This window comes from Haliotis rufescens, unplaced genomic scaffold, assembly GCF_023055435.1.
Source record: "Haliotis rufescens isolate VD_foot unplaced genomic scaffold, xgHalRufe1.0.p SCAF_58, whole genome shotgun sequence".
In the NCBI taxonomy this organism is placed as follows: domain Eukaryota; kingdom Metazoa; phylum Mollusca; class Gastropoda; order Lepetellida; family Haliotidae; genus Haliotis; species Haliotis rufescens.
In genome coordinates this window covers 766,295-783,760 of record NW_025964312.1, presented here as the reverse complement: position 1 = coordinate 783,760, position 17,466 = coordinate 766,295, and the positions used below count along the sequence as shown (strand labels likewise).

At 39.4% G+C, this 17,466-nt stretch overlaps 1 protein-coding gene across 1 annotated transcript in view; it reads left to right on the top strand.

Annotated features, from left to right (window-relative positions):
- The first annotated feature begins 554 nt into the window (after window positions 1-554).
- Window positions 555-17,466, top strand: part of LOC124112799 (probable UDP-sugar transporter protein SLC35A4) — a 46,268-nt gene continuing 29,356 nt past the window's right edge. Inside the window, exons 1-6 of the mRNA XM_048385427.1 lie at window positions 555-600; window positions 707-801; window positions 10,674-10,779; window positions 11,035-11,199; window positions 11,591-11,649; window positions 16,171-16,233. Of these exons, the coding sequence (XP_048241384.1) occupies window positions 592-600; window positions 707-801; window positions 10,674-10,779; window positions 11,035-11,199; window positions 11,591-11,649; window positions 16,171-16,233 (497 nt within the window). The 5' untranslated portion in view covers window positions 555-591. The remainder of the gene's footprint in view (window positions 601-706; window positions 802-10,673; window positions 10,780-11,034; window positions 11,200-11,590; window positions 11,650-16,170; window positions 16,234-17,466) is intronic.

Below are 17,466 nucleotides of genomic sequence, written 5' to 3'. Positions count from 1 at the left end.
ACATCCTGGAATGAAATGTATGTATAAGAGGTAGGTACACAGCAATATCTTACTGTGCATTTGAAACCAAGTATGAACCAGGAATATCATCACCGCACCAGCACACAAATCTAACTCCGTTTGTTCTAAAAGATGTTTGCAAAATGATGAGCAATTCCTGCCCAATCGGTGACATCCGTCATACTTACTGATGTCCTTAGTTGCGAAGCTTTTCCGAACAGACGCTACGTGAACGTAGTAAATATTATAATATGTAGTTCATATGCTTGTCATCTTTATAAACTAGTCAAAATAGGATGTGCGCATGTTTGCAAAATTTGCATTGTTCAGGGACGTGGCCTCTTCAGTCAGTATGCTTCAGGCGGAAAATTGTATTCAGAAATCGGATAGAGGGCGTGCGCTATGTGTGGTGAGTGACAAGTACAAACGATGACAGTTGAAATGATTGACGGCTTTGACGATAAGGCAGCCTATACTAGTGGGTATCAGCTGGTGTGCCAGATGGCACGGACATATCATGCGTGTTAATCATGTTTCAGCAGTGTAGATGTCGATGAAGAACGTGTGGAGCTCGATGCAATTCGTTACACAATGGCACAGGTAATAATCGTATTTTAGGAAGTTGTGTAAAGTATTTTTTTATTGTCATGTCATGCCATGTTATTTGAAAAATAGTGTGTTATTGGCATGTGTTTCCTTTTTTCAGGAGTCACAGAAAGTGGAGTCGGTGTGTGTGTCTTTCATCAGCGATGACAAACATGTGTTCAGGCCCCTGCTATGGGGAATTCTACTGGTCACTGAGTGAGTGTCATGTTTTTACCATTTGAAACAACCCACGCAATAAGTATGCTGAAAACGTATTCATCTAAAAAGCAAAAACACGACTCTTTGTAACTCAAATACTGAGCAGTCTAAGATGCGTCCGTTAGGTGCGCGATGACCCGTTTATCGTGCGTTCGAATTTCTCATTGATCCTGATTATGATCCTTGGCTCGTCAGCACCATGCGTGTGTTCTTACGAAGGTTTCACCAAATCAAATATTGACGACCTCCTGTTAACATTGCATTACTGGGTCAATATTAACGTTATATCGTGGTAATGTGCCGTTATGTGCCGTAATGTGCCGATACTGGTTAGCCGGTAATGCCGGCCTACAGTTTGCTTGTTACGTTGACACTAGATGATCTTTAACCGTTACTGATCCAATGCTGGCATGGCACAAGTGGGCCACACTGATACGTGCCCGGTATGGGTTAACTTCCATAACAGATATTAGTAGTTCCTCGCATAGTTTCCAATACTTCACCCTCGATCAGTGTACCAGTTAAAAACATATATATGACACGTCCCATTTTAATTCTTGAAACTCATTTGTCCAGAAACTCTCCATACTGTGGCCAGTCTCTGTCAAAGGTATTTACAAAAATATGTTTTCATTGGTACATAAAAAGGAAGAAAAAATGTAAAAAGTTGGGTTTTTTAAAACTCAAAACTATGTCGCCCATGGGCGAGAATATTTTCCTTTGCTCAAAACTCTTTGGCAAATACATAAATGTTTGTCCACAAGCAGCGTGACACAAGATTCAACTCATTTTAACTTAATACATGGGCAGGCCCATGGGCGAGAATATTTTCCTTTGCTCAAAACTCATGTTTTTCTTTGGCAAATACATAAATGTTTGTCCACAAGCAGCGTGACACAAGATTCAACTCTTTTTAACTTAATACATGGGCAGGCCCATGGGCGAGAATATTTTCCTTTGCTCAAAACTCATGTTTTTCTTTGGCAAATACATAAATGTTTGTCCACAAGCAGCGTGACACAAGATTCAACTCATTTTAACTTAATTCATGGACAGGCCAATGGGCGAGAATATTTTCCTTTGCTCAAAACTCATATTTTTCTTTGGCAAATACAAAAGTAAATTCCATAAGCATCGTGACACATGATTTAACTCATTTTAACCACCAATAAAACACCACAATTTGTTTAAAGGGTTTGAATCAGATTTCCATTATAGTTGCCCCAATGGCCATATTGGAATAAGGCAACAAAATCCTTTCCACATCCATAAAGCAGAGTCGATTGTACGACTCCGACTATATCAAGAGCTTGTGTTTATGAATCACTATCAAAGGTGAAAAGGTTCGCGTATCCTACCCTACCGGTGGCGCCCGTCACAAACACATGCAAAGGCAAGTCAATTGTTCACCTGAAAAAAACACGGGAACATACGGTACAAGTCAAATTAAGGAATTGCATCGGACATCTTTTTTGTCATTTATGCATCAAAACGTTTTGAAAGCTTTACTGGGGCCTTGAATGTTGTAACCTTGATCAAACACCTTCTGAGCAGAGTCTTGTGACACTATCTGAAATCATGTTGGAAAGAGAATGCCCGACTGTATCTCAAAAGTTGTGAAATGCTGTTGAAATATTGCTCGGCGTGAAGGGAAAAAGACCTCCTCTGTGGCGAAGTGGTAGAGCGTCCGCCGCGCCGAGAGCGGAAGGTTGGGGGTTCTATCCCAGACCACGCCATACCAAAAAGCGTAAAAAAATGGTACATTGTACTTGTTGTTACCCTGTCTGGCGCTCGGCATTAAGGGGCTAAAGCAAGGACTGGTCGGATCGAAGTCAGTATACTGTGTCTGAGTAGGGTATTCATTGAACTGCGGCATGGTCTTTCAGTGGGCTAGCACTATCAAATCGGCATCAGTTCGGAGTAGAACAGGCAGCCTCTCACACACACACACACACACACACACACACACACACACACACACACACACACACACACACACACACACACACACACACACACACACATATATATATACACACACAGACACGTGCTTGAACGTCGCTATATAGTGCAATAGTCTTGAACGCGACGTTAAACTAAATTTCAGTTCAACACACCACTCCTCACCATATTGGAAAACCAATTTAAGGCAATACCTCAGCTATTGCCATAAATATACATCTGTCTGTTATATGTTTAGTTGGTGTAAAAACTCTACACATGTACCGAACAACAAAAGTTCCTGTGACATTGAATAAGATTTAATGCAAACTTATGTTTTAACCAATTCTGAAACAATTTCGGTTTGCAACAGATAAAAGACTCCTGTAAGTGTTCAAATGGTTTAATTTGCCATACTGACTTCAGAAAATGCGTGATTTCATAAAAAAAAACATGGACATGCCAAAATGTCAAATTAAAAATCAATAGCGTGTGTGTCCACCTCTGGTTGCGATTCAAGCAACACATCTTCGTCTCATGGAATGGACCAGGCGTCGCAGTCCTGTGGGATATCTGTCTATATCTGCTGGAGCATGTTTCGAAGTTCCTGGAGTGTCTGTGGAACACGTGGTTGACGACGAAGGCGCCGATCAATCTCATCCCACATGTGCTCGATTGGTCAGAGATCAGGGGAGCGAGCCGGCCAGGGGATGAAATTCACGTTGTTTTGTTGACGAGAATCCTGAACAAGTCGAGCAATATGAGGCCGGGCATGTCATGTTGAAAGGTAATGCCTGGGCCATGACGACGAAAAAACGGTAGAACAACAGGGCGATGATCTCGTCGCGGTAGCGCTGTCCATTGAGATTTCCCTCTACCGCTATCAAACGGGGCCTCTGTCTTGCTGTAATCATACCATACCATAACGCTGCCGCCCAGGAACCGATCTTCTTCCATGACACAATGACTGACATAACGTTCACCTCGACGACGGTACACTCGAATCCGTACATCACTGTGAGTGAGTGAGTGAGTTCATATTTAAAGTCACATGGGCACTATTTCAGTCATATCGTGACTTGAGCAAGTTATGCATTTATATTATATATATAAAAACCTTTCGTCGAAGGACAGTACAACAACTGGCAATGTATCACAGATTATAATTGTAAAACTAGTTCTAGAACAATAAAATGATCAGATTATAACAGACGATACAATATCAAAACGGGCTGTAGATCGACAGCAACCAAAGTTAGGCCACCATACCAGGGGCAATGGGGTACTTCTGCGACGCCCCTAACGTCGCTATAAATGGGGACATGGGATGGATACCGCCTGTTGTCAGACAGTGGAAAAGTGTAGCAAGACAATGGTGTCGCCTTAAGAATATGTCTAGTAGGTTAAACAAACATGTGTTTAACTGGGCTGATAGATACGCTGTAAATGGTTGTAAAAATTGGAATGGTTGGGTAAAAAGAAGTTTAATAATATGGATTTAGGACATCTATTAAACGCTACAGGTTTTATTGATAAATTTTCTGTTTGTACACAGGTGGAACAATGGTGTAAAAATGAATATGTTACCCGTTGGAGCGATATGTTAAGAAAGGAAGAGGGGCGAAATGGGCTTAATAAATTGAGAAAGTATCGATGTTACAAACAAGTATATGGGACAGAATACTATGTTTCAAATAAGATGCCCAGAAACTGTAGATCGGCACTAGCCAAGTTTAGATGTGGTGTGGCTCCTATTCGAGTGGAAACCGGTCGATACGAAGGTGTACCTGTCAATAATAGAAGATGTTTTCACTGTAATGACAGCGTAGAAGACGAGGTCCATGTTTTGTTTCACTGCGCATTATATGATGATATCAGGGCAACTCTTTTTAATGAATGTATTGCTAAATCTTATAATGTTTTAGATATGCCTGATGTCGACAAACTTTGTTTTATTTTCAGTGACTCCAGTGTGTGTTTTATACTTGCCAAAGTCTGCTTTTTAATTCTTAATCGTAGAAAACATCTTTTATATGGATAACTTTTTACTATATCATCTTTATATCATTTATGTATAAATTCTGTGATAATTCGTCTCTCATAATTCTATTGAATGGTTCTGTACATTTTATCTATGTCAAGTTGTATAAAGCTGTTTTATGTATGTACAGGAGTGAGACGTTAATAAACTATTGTCTGTCTGCTACCTACATGGTACCCAAGTAGGATTTACACCATTCCGCTGGCCACTGTTGATGATCAGAAAGATTAGCCAAACAGTTAAAATCAACAAAAATACTGTGATTAAACTCACAAAGAAATGAAAAAATACTTTGAATGATACCGGACTTACGTACCTTCCCAGGGGGACAATTGTTTTACAATGCTTCAACCCCCTGTGAAGGGACAGCCACTAAAAATCTCGGTTATGAATTCATTCTACCAAATTAAAATCCTTTACTTTATACTATACATATTACAATCAAAGTTTATCTATCAATTCTATTTCTTTAAATAAAAACGATGATTAAATGAGTACTGATTTGATTAAATAAGATCCTTTATGGATGTAATTTTGAAATACTTATCCCTTGTAATGGAAAAATCAATGCAGTCAAGCAGGACATGCTTGACCGTGATTCTTTCATCACAAGGGTGGCAGAATGGAGGATCCTCACTTTTTAAGATATATTCATGAGTCTACCTGCTATGGCCAATACGACATCGTCGTATTATTACCTCTTCAAATCTGGACTGACAGCCCAAGTAGGTGTAACCAATATTTGGTTTTATTGCATGTAGTTTATTCATACCTACTTGGGTGTTCCATTTCTTTTCTATAAGATCTTTGATGTAAGATCTTATAACAGGTTTATAATCAGTGTACAGGATCAGAAGTGGTGTCACAGATTGCAAGAGTGTCCCCATGTCCCCATCCTTGGATCCATCTGTAAATATAGATTTGTAAGTGTCATATTTGCTTCGTAATTCAGAATTGTGTCAGATTTCTTTAGTTTAGTTAAGGTTAGGTCCACCTCTGACTGGACAAATTGCCATGGTGGAGAAGAGAAAAGCTGAGTGGGGGCTATATTTTCAAGATTTATTTTAGCAGCAGAAATATAAGATTGTATTCTTATTCCTAGAGGTGGAATAAGTGATGATTTTCTATTATAAGATCTTCATAAAATGGATTAAAAACACAGTTGTAAGCTGGATTGGATTTTGAAGAATGTAATTTAGAAATCTACTGTAAAGATTTAATGCGGCGTTGCGTAGGGAAGGCTCATCAGCCTCCACATACAGACTCTGTATTGGAGAAGTACTAACAGCTCCAAGGCAAAGTCTCAGGCCCTGATGATGAACAGCAGCCAGTTTTTAAAATTGCTTTTACAAGCTCCACCATATATGATGGAGCCTTAATCCAATTTAGAGCGGATGAGCGCTCTGTACTGTTGGAGGAGGGTTTTCTGATCCCCTTCCCACTTCGAATTTAAAACGACTTTCAAGAGATCAAGTGCCTTTGGACATTTAGTTTTTAAGTAATTAATATGTGGTAGAAAGGTCAAGTGATGGTCAAATATAATACCAAGGAACTTGGGTTCTTTTACTATTTTGATAGGAGTTCCATCCAAAACTAAATCGGGATCCTTATGTGGCTTATCTTTTCTACAAAAAATGAATGCAATTCGTTTTTGGTTCGTTTTTATGAATTTTATTTAAACATAACTAGAGTTGCCTTTTTTAGGAATGATTCTAAACGTACTAGATGATCGATAGTACTCCGGTTCTTACGGAAACCACATTGTATATTTGTAATAAGATTATATGTTTCTAAGTACCAAACTAGTTGATTATTTATCATGCGTTCCATGGTTCCAAACGCAGCTTGTCAATGAAATTAGTCGATAATTTGATGGATCGGTGTGATCACGTCTTGGTTCAGGTACTGGAATAACAATTGCATCACGCCAAGGAGGAAATCGTCCTGACGTCCACATTTCATCACAAATATTCAACCGTGATTGCAAACATGATTCTGGTAAGTGCTTCAGGAGTTGATAATGTATGTTATCAGTTCCTGTAGCAGTATCGTGTGCTTGTCCCAGGGCAGTATGTAGTTCATGAAAAGAAAGTATTTCATTGTTATCTTCCCAATTAACTAAATTAAAATCAATAGTTTTCTTTTCCTGCTGCTTTTGGTATTTGTCGAATTTAGGTACATAGTTGGATGAGGAAGAATGTTTAGCCAAATTTTTACCCAGTTCATTCACAGTATCAGATTTATCAGTTTATAATCAATTCCCGTTTTTAAGATGGTGAATAACGGGGTTTGTTCCCTTACCTGTGATTTTGTGGATCATGTTCCATACCTTGGACATGGCTTCTTTCAGTGGCATTTAGAAGTTGGTGTGATGAAGTAAGACGAGTTCTACGGATGAAAAACTTCTTTATTACAATTAGTGCGACGTTTCGGTGTCGGATCCTCACACCTTTATCAAGCAAGTGAACATGACGTTCGCGAATTTATTTTTGAAACGTAAGCTTGCCAAGACCTACGTTTATTTTGCTTAAATGTACGCCGTGCTTCAGCATTTAGAATTTTGAATTTATTTAGATTATGCACCAAAGGATGGCAACGGAAATAAAGTTCAGCTTTTTTCTGTGCCTTTCTTGCTTGCTTGCAGTTATCATTTAACCATGGTTTACGAATGTGTGGATTTGCAGAGGACTTGGGGATACATTCATCAGCTATTTTGTATAGTTCATCAGAGAACACTTTTATTGAATCAGGAACATCAACAAAACGATCAGGATTTAATTTGCTCGTCCAGAGTAACTCGAACAAAGACCAGTTAGCAAATGTGAAATTCCATCTTTGAAGAATAGATGGAAAATGGTTACTTCCACAGAGGTCGTCGTGGACTGACCATTCGAATTCATTAAGCAAATCTGAGGTTGTAAGTGATAAGTCAAAGGAGGAATAGGTGCCTGTACCTGGATGTAAATAGGTGCTAGAGTTATCATTAAAAACGCATAAAGCGTTATCGGAAATGAAATCTTCTAGTATCTTCCCTTTCCGGTTTGAATCAGCACTTCCCAAAAGTGGATTATGTCCATTGAAGTCGCCCATAATGATACAGGGCTTTGGGAGCTGGCCATAGAGTGCTTGAAGGTCAGTTTGTTGAAGAGGAGAAGATTGAGGAACATAAATGGAAGCGTAATGTAAATACAATGTTTAGAGTTAACCGGACAGCAACATCTTGAAGGGGTGTTAAGAGGAACAGGGCTTTGTATAACACCATGCCTCACCAATACTGAAGATCCTCCCGTGGCTCTAGGTCCTGGAGGAGAGGAGTAATTATATGAATTATATTGTCTTATCTGGAGTTGATCGGTGTCTTTAAAATACGTTTCCTGTAAACAAAATGCTGATGGTTCAAAATCTTGTATTAATAACTGTAAATCATTAAAACTATTCTTAGCCCTCTGCAATTCCACTGAATAATTTTATTAGAGCCGTTCATAATGGCTCAACTGGAAATCGTGAGCGAGAGAAAGACCCTTTCCCAATCAATTCATTGCTTCACTGATCATCTGAACACTTATTAGTGAGAAACTGGAACTGTTTGGGTTCAAACATCGACGCTGTTCGGATTCCCGGTCCGAAAGCACCTCCAGCGACATATGCTTGCCGTAGGAGTAGATTTGGATCAGGTTGAAGGATTCGGTGACCTGGTTGATTTCGTGTCATCGTACACCGACGGTGTGGGACGTTGCTCATAATATCAACCATCTGGTCTAGACTCGATTACTCGGCCGCCGTTCTGAATGGCGACAGTTTTAGCTCACCTGGCTGAAAGTCATAAGTTGGCAGTGATGGGCCTTACATATCTTCTTAGACATCACTCGACCAATAAAACTCGAACTTCACAAGCTTAAATTAACCAATTATGACACCACAATCTCTTCAAAAGATTTGAATCTGATTTTCATTTCCATATCCATATAAGAGAACATATTTCAGGCCATAACTCAGCTATTGCTATCGCTGTTTAGTTTGTAGAACTCATATATTACCTTTTTAATGATATTACTGACTGTGACCTTAAACATTCACACATTCATTGAGTCATATGTCAGGATAAATCGATTCAAAACAAATATTACAAAGATATGACAAAAAAGACCAATATAGCAAAACAGTAGCAACAACTAAATGACACATTTCTTCGGTCAAAGAACATATAGAACCAAATAAACGAATCGTTAACGAACAAACCAAACAGCTCTCCAAAAACATATAATATTGTGAATATATACTGAACCGCAAAAGAAACGTCACCATGGATAGATATATGAGAATCCGTATTTGTCCACACACTGTAAATATACTTTGAGACATATTAAAAAGATGAAACTTGGCAAAACTGATCATCAAGGTTGCAATTAAAGTATCAAATGTTCTTAAAGTGAAACACAACCCTAGTCTCTGAGAAATGGCATCACAAGTCAGTATCTCGTGTGTCCGCCATTTGCATTGATGACTGCCGTGCAACGTCGATACATGGAATGGATGAGGCGGTTGATGAAGGCCATAGTCACTTGAGCCCACACTCTGAGGAACGCCTGACGCAGTTCAGTTGCAGTTGTCGGCCTAGGTAGGACGTCATTCAGCAGCCTTTCAATTTCGTCCCACAGGTGCTTAATGGGATTAAATGGGAGTGAGGGTAGGCCACTGCATGGTTCTGATGCCATTCTGCTGGAGGAAGTCTCCTGTTGCTCTCACAACGTGGGCACGGGCGTTATCATGCTGAAGCTCGTGGTTGCGGCGACGTGCCAGATGAGGTATGGCTGGTGCTGTGTTGCCTACTGAAGGCGGCCCCGGCGATGACGTGGTGTCAGTATGGGTCCTTGGTGTGTCCTGTGACAGAGGAGGTGTCTGCTCGTCAATCTTCGACGCACAGTGTCCACACTAATGTGTCGCTGGTGTGCCCCATGGTCTGTCGAGCAGTTTCCACAGCAGTAACAACGCAATCTTGAACATGCTGTCGCACAATCTGACGATCCTGACGTCGGGTGGCGGTGACCTTTGGTCTTCCACTACGTGGTCGGTCATCTGTAGTATTGGTTGTCTGGTACCGTTGCTGGAGCCTGTACATGGTGGACTTGAAATGCATTGGCTACTTCCTGGGCGGTTTGTCCAGCTTGCAATCGTCCAAGGGCTTGATTTCTGTCGCTGATTTCTTGTCAATTTTGGCATGTGGTAGCAATTCAATAACGAATGAATGTTATCCGATCTGGGTGGATTTTTATAGGGCAACAAATCGGGGAACGCATGTGGATTTCAATTTGCACGGAACTCACGTGCACCGGATTACCATGGCCGTTGCTGAGATGCGTTTGGGCGATCGGTTTTATTGTCATCTGCTTTTTTTTTTATCATCAAATTTCATTTGGTGGTGTTAATTTTATCATTTTATCATCAAATTTCATTTGGTAGTGTTAAATTTTGACAAAAAATACCCAGATATTTAAATGACACCTTTTCTTGCAATGTTACTAGGGGTGACGTTTCTTTTGCGGTTAAGTATATAATTGTAAAATAATCGTTGGGATTGCGGGTTAGAAAAGACCTCCAGTAACATATGCTTGTCGAAAGATCAGGTTGTAGGATTCGGTGATTGATCGTACTCTAGCGGTGCGGGACGTTGCTCGTAATTTGAATCACAAGATTGTCGGGTATAGACTCGATGACTTAGAAGGAACTGTTACATAGTTGTGTTCGGCCAAGTGAAGAAGGGGAGTTTTATATAAGGAAGACAATTCAAGATAAGGGCGTAGATACGACTACATGCTAAAGTTGACTGTCAAACACTTTTTTCAAGAAATACGAAATGATAATGGATCTACATTGGTTTGTGTTCCAGGGTGTTCATTTACAGCTCGTATACTATTCTGGCGCATCTGTGTCTAGTGGAGGGGAAACTGCCGTTCAGGTCGTCGTCCGTTGTCTTCTCCACGGAGGTCCTCAAGTTTTGTTTAAGAGTTGTTGCACAATATTCTATTTTATTGTTTTCAACCATACATATTGAAATTATAACAATGTATTTCCATGACAGATCATGAATTGTTTGATAGGCATTACTTAGAAGTTGACGAATGACAAAGTAGACACAATTTATGGATAACAACTTCTTTAATACTGTAAAGGCGACGTTTCGGTACAGATCCATATACTGTGGTCAAGCAGTCTTACTTACATCCATCCATGTATTATTTGTGTTGTAGATTGTCTTGTCGATAGCAATGATGTTGCCCGAACTGGGTCGAGGTGACATCACAATGCCGTCACTGTCCAACTGTGTCCTATTCGTTGTTCCAGCCGTGCTGTACTGTATCAACAACAACCTCAGTGTTTACATGCAGATTGAGATGGACCCCACCACGTACCAGGTAATGTTACAGCTTACCGCCATCGACAGCCTGGGTTCCAATCTTGGGCATAAACCATCGTCCAGGGCTAGCTACCAAACATGCCACACTGTGTCATTTTGGCGTAAGGGAGTCCTGTGGTGAAAGCGTTCGCTCGTCACGCCCAAAACCGGGAATAATTCATCACAATGTGCCAGGTCCAGTTTAAGTGATCTTGCCATGATACGTGTAAAATATTGCTGAAGGTAGCGTGAGATCTCACACGCTTACACAACAACGCTATCCACAAATTGTCTCTCCTTCACAACGAAGTATGCAAACTGTCATAATATTTCAATACTGGGTAAATTTGGGTTTCGGTTCATGTTACAAGGAGAAGACACAAACATAGTTTTCCAATAATTGTCTGCAGATCTTGGGCAACATGAAGGTGGCAAACACGGCAATCCTGTACAGGATCATTATACAACGGTTAGTAAACTTGGACCTAATCGGCCATCTTACTTTAATAGTTTCAGTACTTAACATTTTTTTGCAAATGGATGGAACGTAAGGTGTCCTGAAATAACCAGCTGCAATGTATGTGAACTGTTACAATAGACCGATACAGTCTGTCAATCATAATTGGCACATCAGGAGGCCTAATCAGAAGGCCGGGCGCGCTTGCGGATTTGTCAAACTTACCTCCGGGTCAAATGATACCCGAGAAGCGACGTGCCCACGGTTTGTGCTATATTCCCTCTCTATATTCATTAAGTATCGCTTGGATTAGATGTTTGCCTTTACCCAAACACCCACGTCGGGAGAAAAATGTTTGAGGCTGATCAAGCCATCAGTTAAATGCGATCTGATTTCGGTTGATGCAGATCGAAATCTACCATTATTTCCATTAAAGTACAATATGGTGGAAATTGTTTTTCAGATATTATTTATTTTGTTACAGATTTGTAGATATGATTTTAGTTAAATCACAAAAATCGCAATAAGCCTATATCTATTAATATTGCAAATTACTCGAGTATAATATTGAAAATTACTCTAGCAGTAATAATTCTTTAAACATGAAATATCATTATTGTCAACGGTTTTCGTTCCCGCAAAATATTTTAATTTAATTCCCATTAAATCATTCTTTGAATATTTTAGCATTTCTATGAAGAGACGGACTGAAATAAAAAAAAGCTTAGTTAATATAGGAAAATTAATGGTTTGGAATTGTTTACAACATAAGTGTCGTGGAAAATACTTATATACATTTTAGTATCATGACTATTCTACAATTGATAATGTATTTGTACTACAATCTCTGTGTCAAAAGCATTTCAGAAAACCAAAACACAGATTCTATGCAGCAGGTTTCATAGACTTTCGTCCGACAGAAATAAACTGTTTATGTACTTCTTAGGAAAGGCGTGCATGGGAAAATGTTTAGAATTCTAAAAGATATGTAATACAAGGTCTCAGATTGTGTTAGAAAATATGCCTGTGTTATGCATCATAAATATTGTGTTGAGACAGTACAATAGTTGTCCCACCTATCCATGTGCAAAAATTGTATCTCACATATTGTATTCTTGGCCATGCGGCATTTGATACAGAATAAACCTCTTCTTCTTTAGCATATAATAATACAACTGTAAAAAACGATTATAAGGCGTTTTAATTAATTTACTAGAAATAATAGCAAGATGTTTATGAACTCAGAGAAACATGGTCAAGCAATGCTATAAATTTTAATCTAATCAATTGATTATTCCAACCAATTATTTAATTGATGCCTTATCAAAGTCAGATTAATATGATTTAGTTGCTGAACTAACAAACACTAAACTATTCATGGTACAACAACCACTTTGGTATAAAACTTAGCTTGGTGGCTCTTTCTAGATCTATGGCAAATTATATAATTTCTTTTTAAATAATATATTTTTTAAAAAGATAGTGTTGAAAGTGATTACCAATTTACTAACGCATCAAACATATTTCGCGACACAAAGAATTTGACAAAATACAGAGGCAGTATCGCTCTGTCACACCCTGATGAGGCATTTTACAGAGTTCCTGATCAATTCAGAAACAGAATAAATTATATAATTCGTGATACATGTCATATTACTGTGATGAATATTGAAATGTTTATTTAACCCAAAATGTAATTCTTTACCATGATGTGAGGAGATTGTCAATATTTGATAACCGAGCAAGAGCTAGTGTTCATATTTTGCTAATTTACATATTGTTCAAGATTTGGTTATGATGATGTTGAAAATAAGCTTCATATTTACTTGACTGTGATTTTGCTGGCTTCAGGACATTTTCATCTTGTTTTTTTTTAACTTTCGATAGGATTTTACCAAACTTTAGAACAACTTAAGACAGTCAGTATCCTAGAAAAGGAACTGGTCTGAATCCCTGTTTGTGTGTATTTTTATTATTTAAGGAAAAGTCATGTTCTTACTTGTATTTGTGAAGCATATTTGGGATGTGTGTTTAAATATCGAATGATATCGGTATATCGGTACATAGGAAAAGTCCAGGGTGGAGGTCAGCTTCCATCAATAACGCGTTTGTCCCCCGCTGGAATCGATAGCGGCCTCACATATCCTGCCCATGGAAGAGACAAGTATGCGAATCAAATCCTGACGCAACGCAAAAGCCAACTGCTGCAATGTCTGAGGTCATGGTTAACGTCGGCGTAGCCGTCTATCAAACTCTTCACACAGGTGCTCTATCGGGATCAAATCCAGGGATCTAGAGGGCGAGGGGAGAACATCAACGTTGTTGTTGTGTAGACAGGATCTTGTGATCAGTGCTGTATGCGGTCGAGCGTTGTCCTGCTGGAATACATCGTTTCCGTTGGCTGCAATTTGGAGGACGTGTGGTAGGAGAATGTCGTTGATGTATCGTTGTAAGATTGCCCTGGATATGGACCATACCTGTCCTGCCATGATGAGAGATATTCGCAGACATCATAACGCTACCCACACCAAACCTGTCCACTTCCTGTTCGCAGTTTTCGGCGTAACGTTCTCCCCGACGTCTGTAGACCCGTGCTCTTCCATCCCCTTGACGGAGGAGAAATCTTGATTTGTCGCTGGACCAGACATCCCTCCATCGCAGTTGAGGCCTTACCCTGTGTTGACGACACCAATGCAGTCTTCGTTGACGATGTTGTCGACTCACGCGTCGAACATGACGTCTTGCTCGTAGACCTGCTGCTCTGTCACTGACAGTATAACACATTAAACCTCTTGATTTTGCACCTCTTGGTCCGCTTATTTGCTTTTATGGCCAAACATATCCGTTTTGCGTTTCTGTTTTTTTAAGAGTATATTTGCATTTAAATGTATGTTATTTCATGCATATGTAATACGTGTCACTTCACATGTGATTTGTAAAATGAAATATGTATTATTTAGTGTTATGTTCTATAGGCATGTGGTTTCTAGTGCAATCAAAAAATATTTATTCTGAATCAGTTACAGCCATGATGCCAACAGGTAATTTTGTTTATTAAAGCTTTGAACTTATTAGATATTTAAGCCTTTGAATGGTACATAAGGAAGAAATTGATTAATGTCAACTTCTTTATTATGAGGAACCCAAGGTGGTAAAAACCAGTGTAGCAGTGAGGGGAAATAATGTACTGTTTTCATTTTTTCAACTATTCTTTTATTTTTATTCATTAAAAAGAACAACTAACTCTATGCCTTTCAGGTTATATTGGTTTTACTTAGAGATATGCAACGTGGGCAATGTAACTGTGATTTATTCAAAGATATCCATATTATTTACAACTTGTGCTTGTGTTTACTGTTTCCAATACGTTCCATACTGTTACGATGGAAAGTAAAAACAAAATTTAGTTACCCGCCCTCGGATGAACAATATACATTATTGACATGCTATATATTGACAATAGAATACACACATGACTCAATATGATTCATTTTACTCCCCATATACAATCTGACAACTTAACTATAACTCAAAACACATCATAACCCTCCTCTTTAGATATTTTTGACACGCGACTGGTACCAAAATATGAGCCAACTTCATCTTCCGTGCAATCAAATTTTGGCCGGCTGTGACGCCATAGCGAAGAGCCTGTGGTTGTCCCCCCTAACGTCTAAAATGAGGACGGCAGCTTGTGGGCGGGGCTTATCGATCGGGACGGGATCGGTGTATTGTCATCATCCAGTGAAAGAGTTCCTGACCAGCAGGGTTCAGGTCCCATCACTGGTATAAGTATCTGTGTCCTTATTTTAGTCTCCTGCAAACGTTACATTACGGCATTGTGTGATAATTACGATGAATATCGATGCAATATGGGTAGGAGGTGATACAATTTTGCTTTTGATTTTACGAGCGCTTCTGAAAGTTCTGCGTTGAGTTTTGAGTAATAAATAACGTTTACTATGAAACTCCTACGCACTGAGATGTTCACAACATACTTACTCCTTTGTTCATTACATACTGTATAAAGCTAGGTATACATCTCTTACACATTCCGTTGTGAGTTCAGAAACAATATGCTACTGATCATGAGATAAAATTCTTAAATGAACATGAATTGTGCACTAAAAAATGTGAAAATTCCTACATAAACACATGATTGTGGGTTATGCCTCGTCTAATAGACTTGTTTAGCGAACATAGAAGATCATCTGCTTGTATAGTGCATAATAACAGCTGGTTGAATCAATGCTGACTGAAGATATCAGGGCTCATAGGGCAAAATAGCAGATTGGGTGCGCAAAATACTGACTTAAAAAATGACTAACAGGGGACAACAGGTGGCTGGATGAGCAACATACTGACTTAAAATGTCTTGACAAATAGGACTGGGGAAACGGGATACTGACTTAGACGGCCCCGAATAACAGGGAACAGATTAACAGGGCATGGTATAGCTAGTATTTGGGGCTGGTGATCTTATCAACCTAATCCAATGCTGATAAGTAAAACACAGTTCACTTGTTGATGCAGGAAGCTGAGCGGCGTGCAGTGGATATCCCTGGGAGTTCTGAGCATATCCGGCATCTTAGACAGGTTCGTCACCACTTCACCTAACTTAGAAATATTCCGTGAAGTGTTTAAAGATCTATGTCTTTGATAAAGTGGTTGTAAAAGTGGGATTATAAATGTGTATGAAAATCCAATAATGCTGCACCATTCAACCGTCAAAGAAGGACACATCAAATGAATGCATTACTAATACCATAAATGTGTAAAGTGTCACCTTCACTGCCTAGATGTATATGACGATATGGAAGGCGTTACCTCTTATCTTCAGAATCTTTCTTTGTCTGAGTATGATGGTACCAGATCACGAGGTGACCTGATGTGTCCTATATCTCTGTCAATCTTTGTCTTAGTATGATGGCATGCACACCAAAAGGAGACCTGATGTTTTATGTATTGCTGTGTCTCTTTGTCCAGCTGTGGCGGTATGCAGAACAAGGCCTCCGTCTGGTCAGGAGATATACACCTGACAGTTACGGGGCTTCTCATGATGTGCGCCTACTGTTGGATATAAGGCCTCGCCGGTGTCTTCACGGAATACATATTAAAGAAACAATATGAGGTGAGGCACTGACCTCTGGCTAATGGATTTCAACATTTTACAACGTTTCGGAACAGGTGTACCTGTATCAAGCAGGTGATCAACGACAGGGTAAAGAAAAATTGTGTGTACCAGTGTTTGGTACTATCTGTGTATATATAATCATGCCTATATTATCTTGTTCTATCCAGTTGTTGATCACTTGGGGGAAAAAGGTACTAGCACCTGAATCGGAACGTCCCTCTGTACTAATAAAGAGACCAACACTGTCTTCGATGCAGTCAAAATATGTTTCATAAAATGGTGTCCGTTTCTAGTAAAGGTCTCAACGTTGTAATGAATGCTGTGTGTGAAATTGAATCATTATCACTTTGAAATCTGGGTTGTGTGAACTGCTTGATATTTATACACCTCTAAAATTGTGAGTTAGTATACAAGTAAAAGTGCGTTTCAGAACCCAATGAGATTTCCTAGGAGACTATCTTGCCAGGGCTTACTCCATCGTTAATTAATCTTTTCTCCAAATGCTTGTCCAGACATCCCTCCATGTTCAGAATACCCTGTTGTACACATTCGGCATCGTCCTGAACGGGGGAGTGTGGGCCTTGCAGGAGGCAGTGAGCGGCAAGGAAGGGGGTAAGCAAAAAACACACCCAAAACGGTGTGGTCAGACCCTCCTTAGTCGTCACATAGATACACGTATGTAACACTGTTGTCAG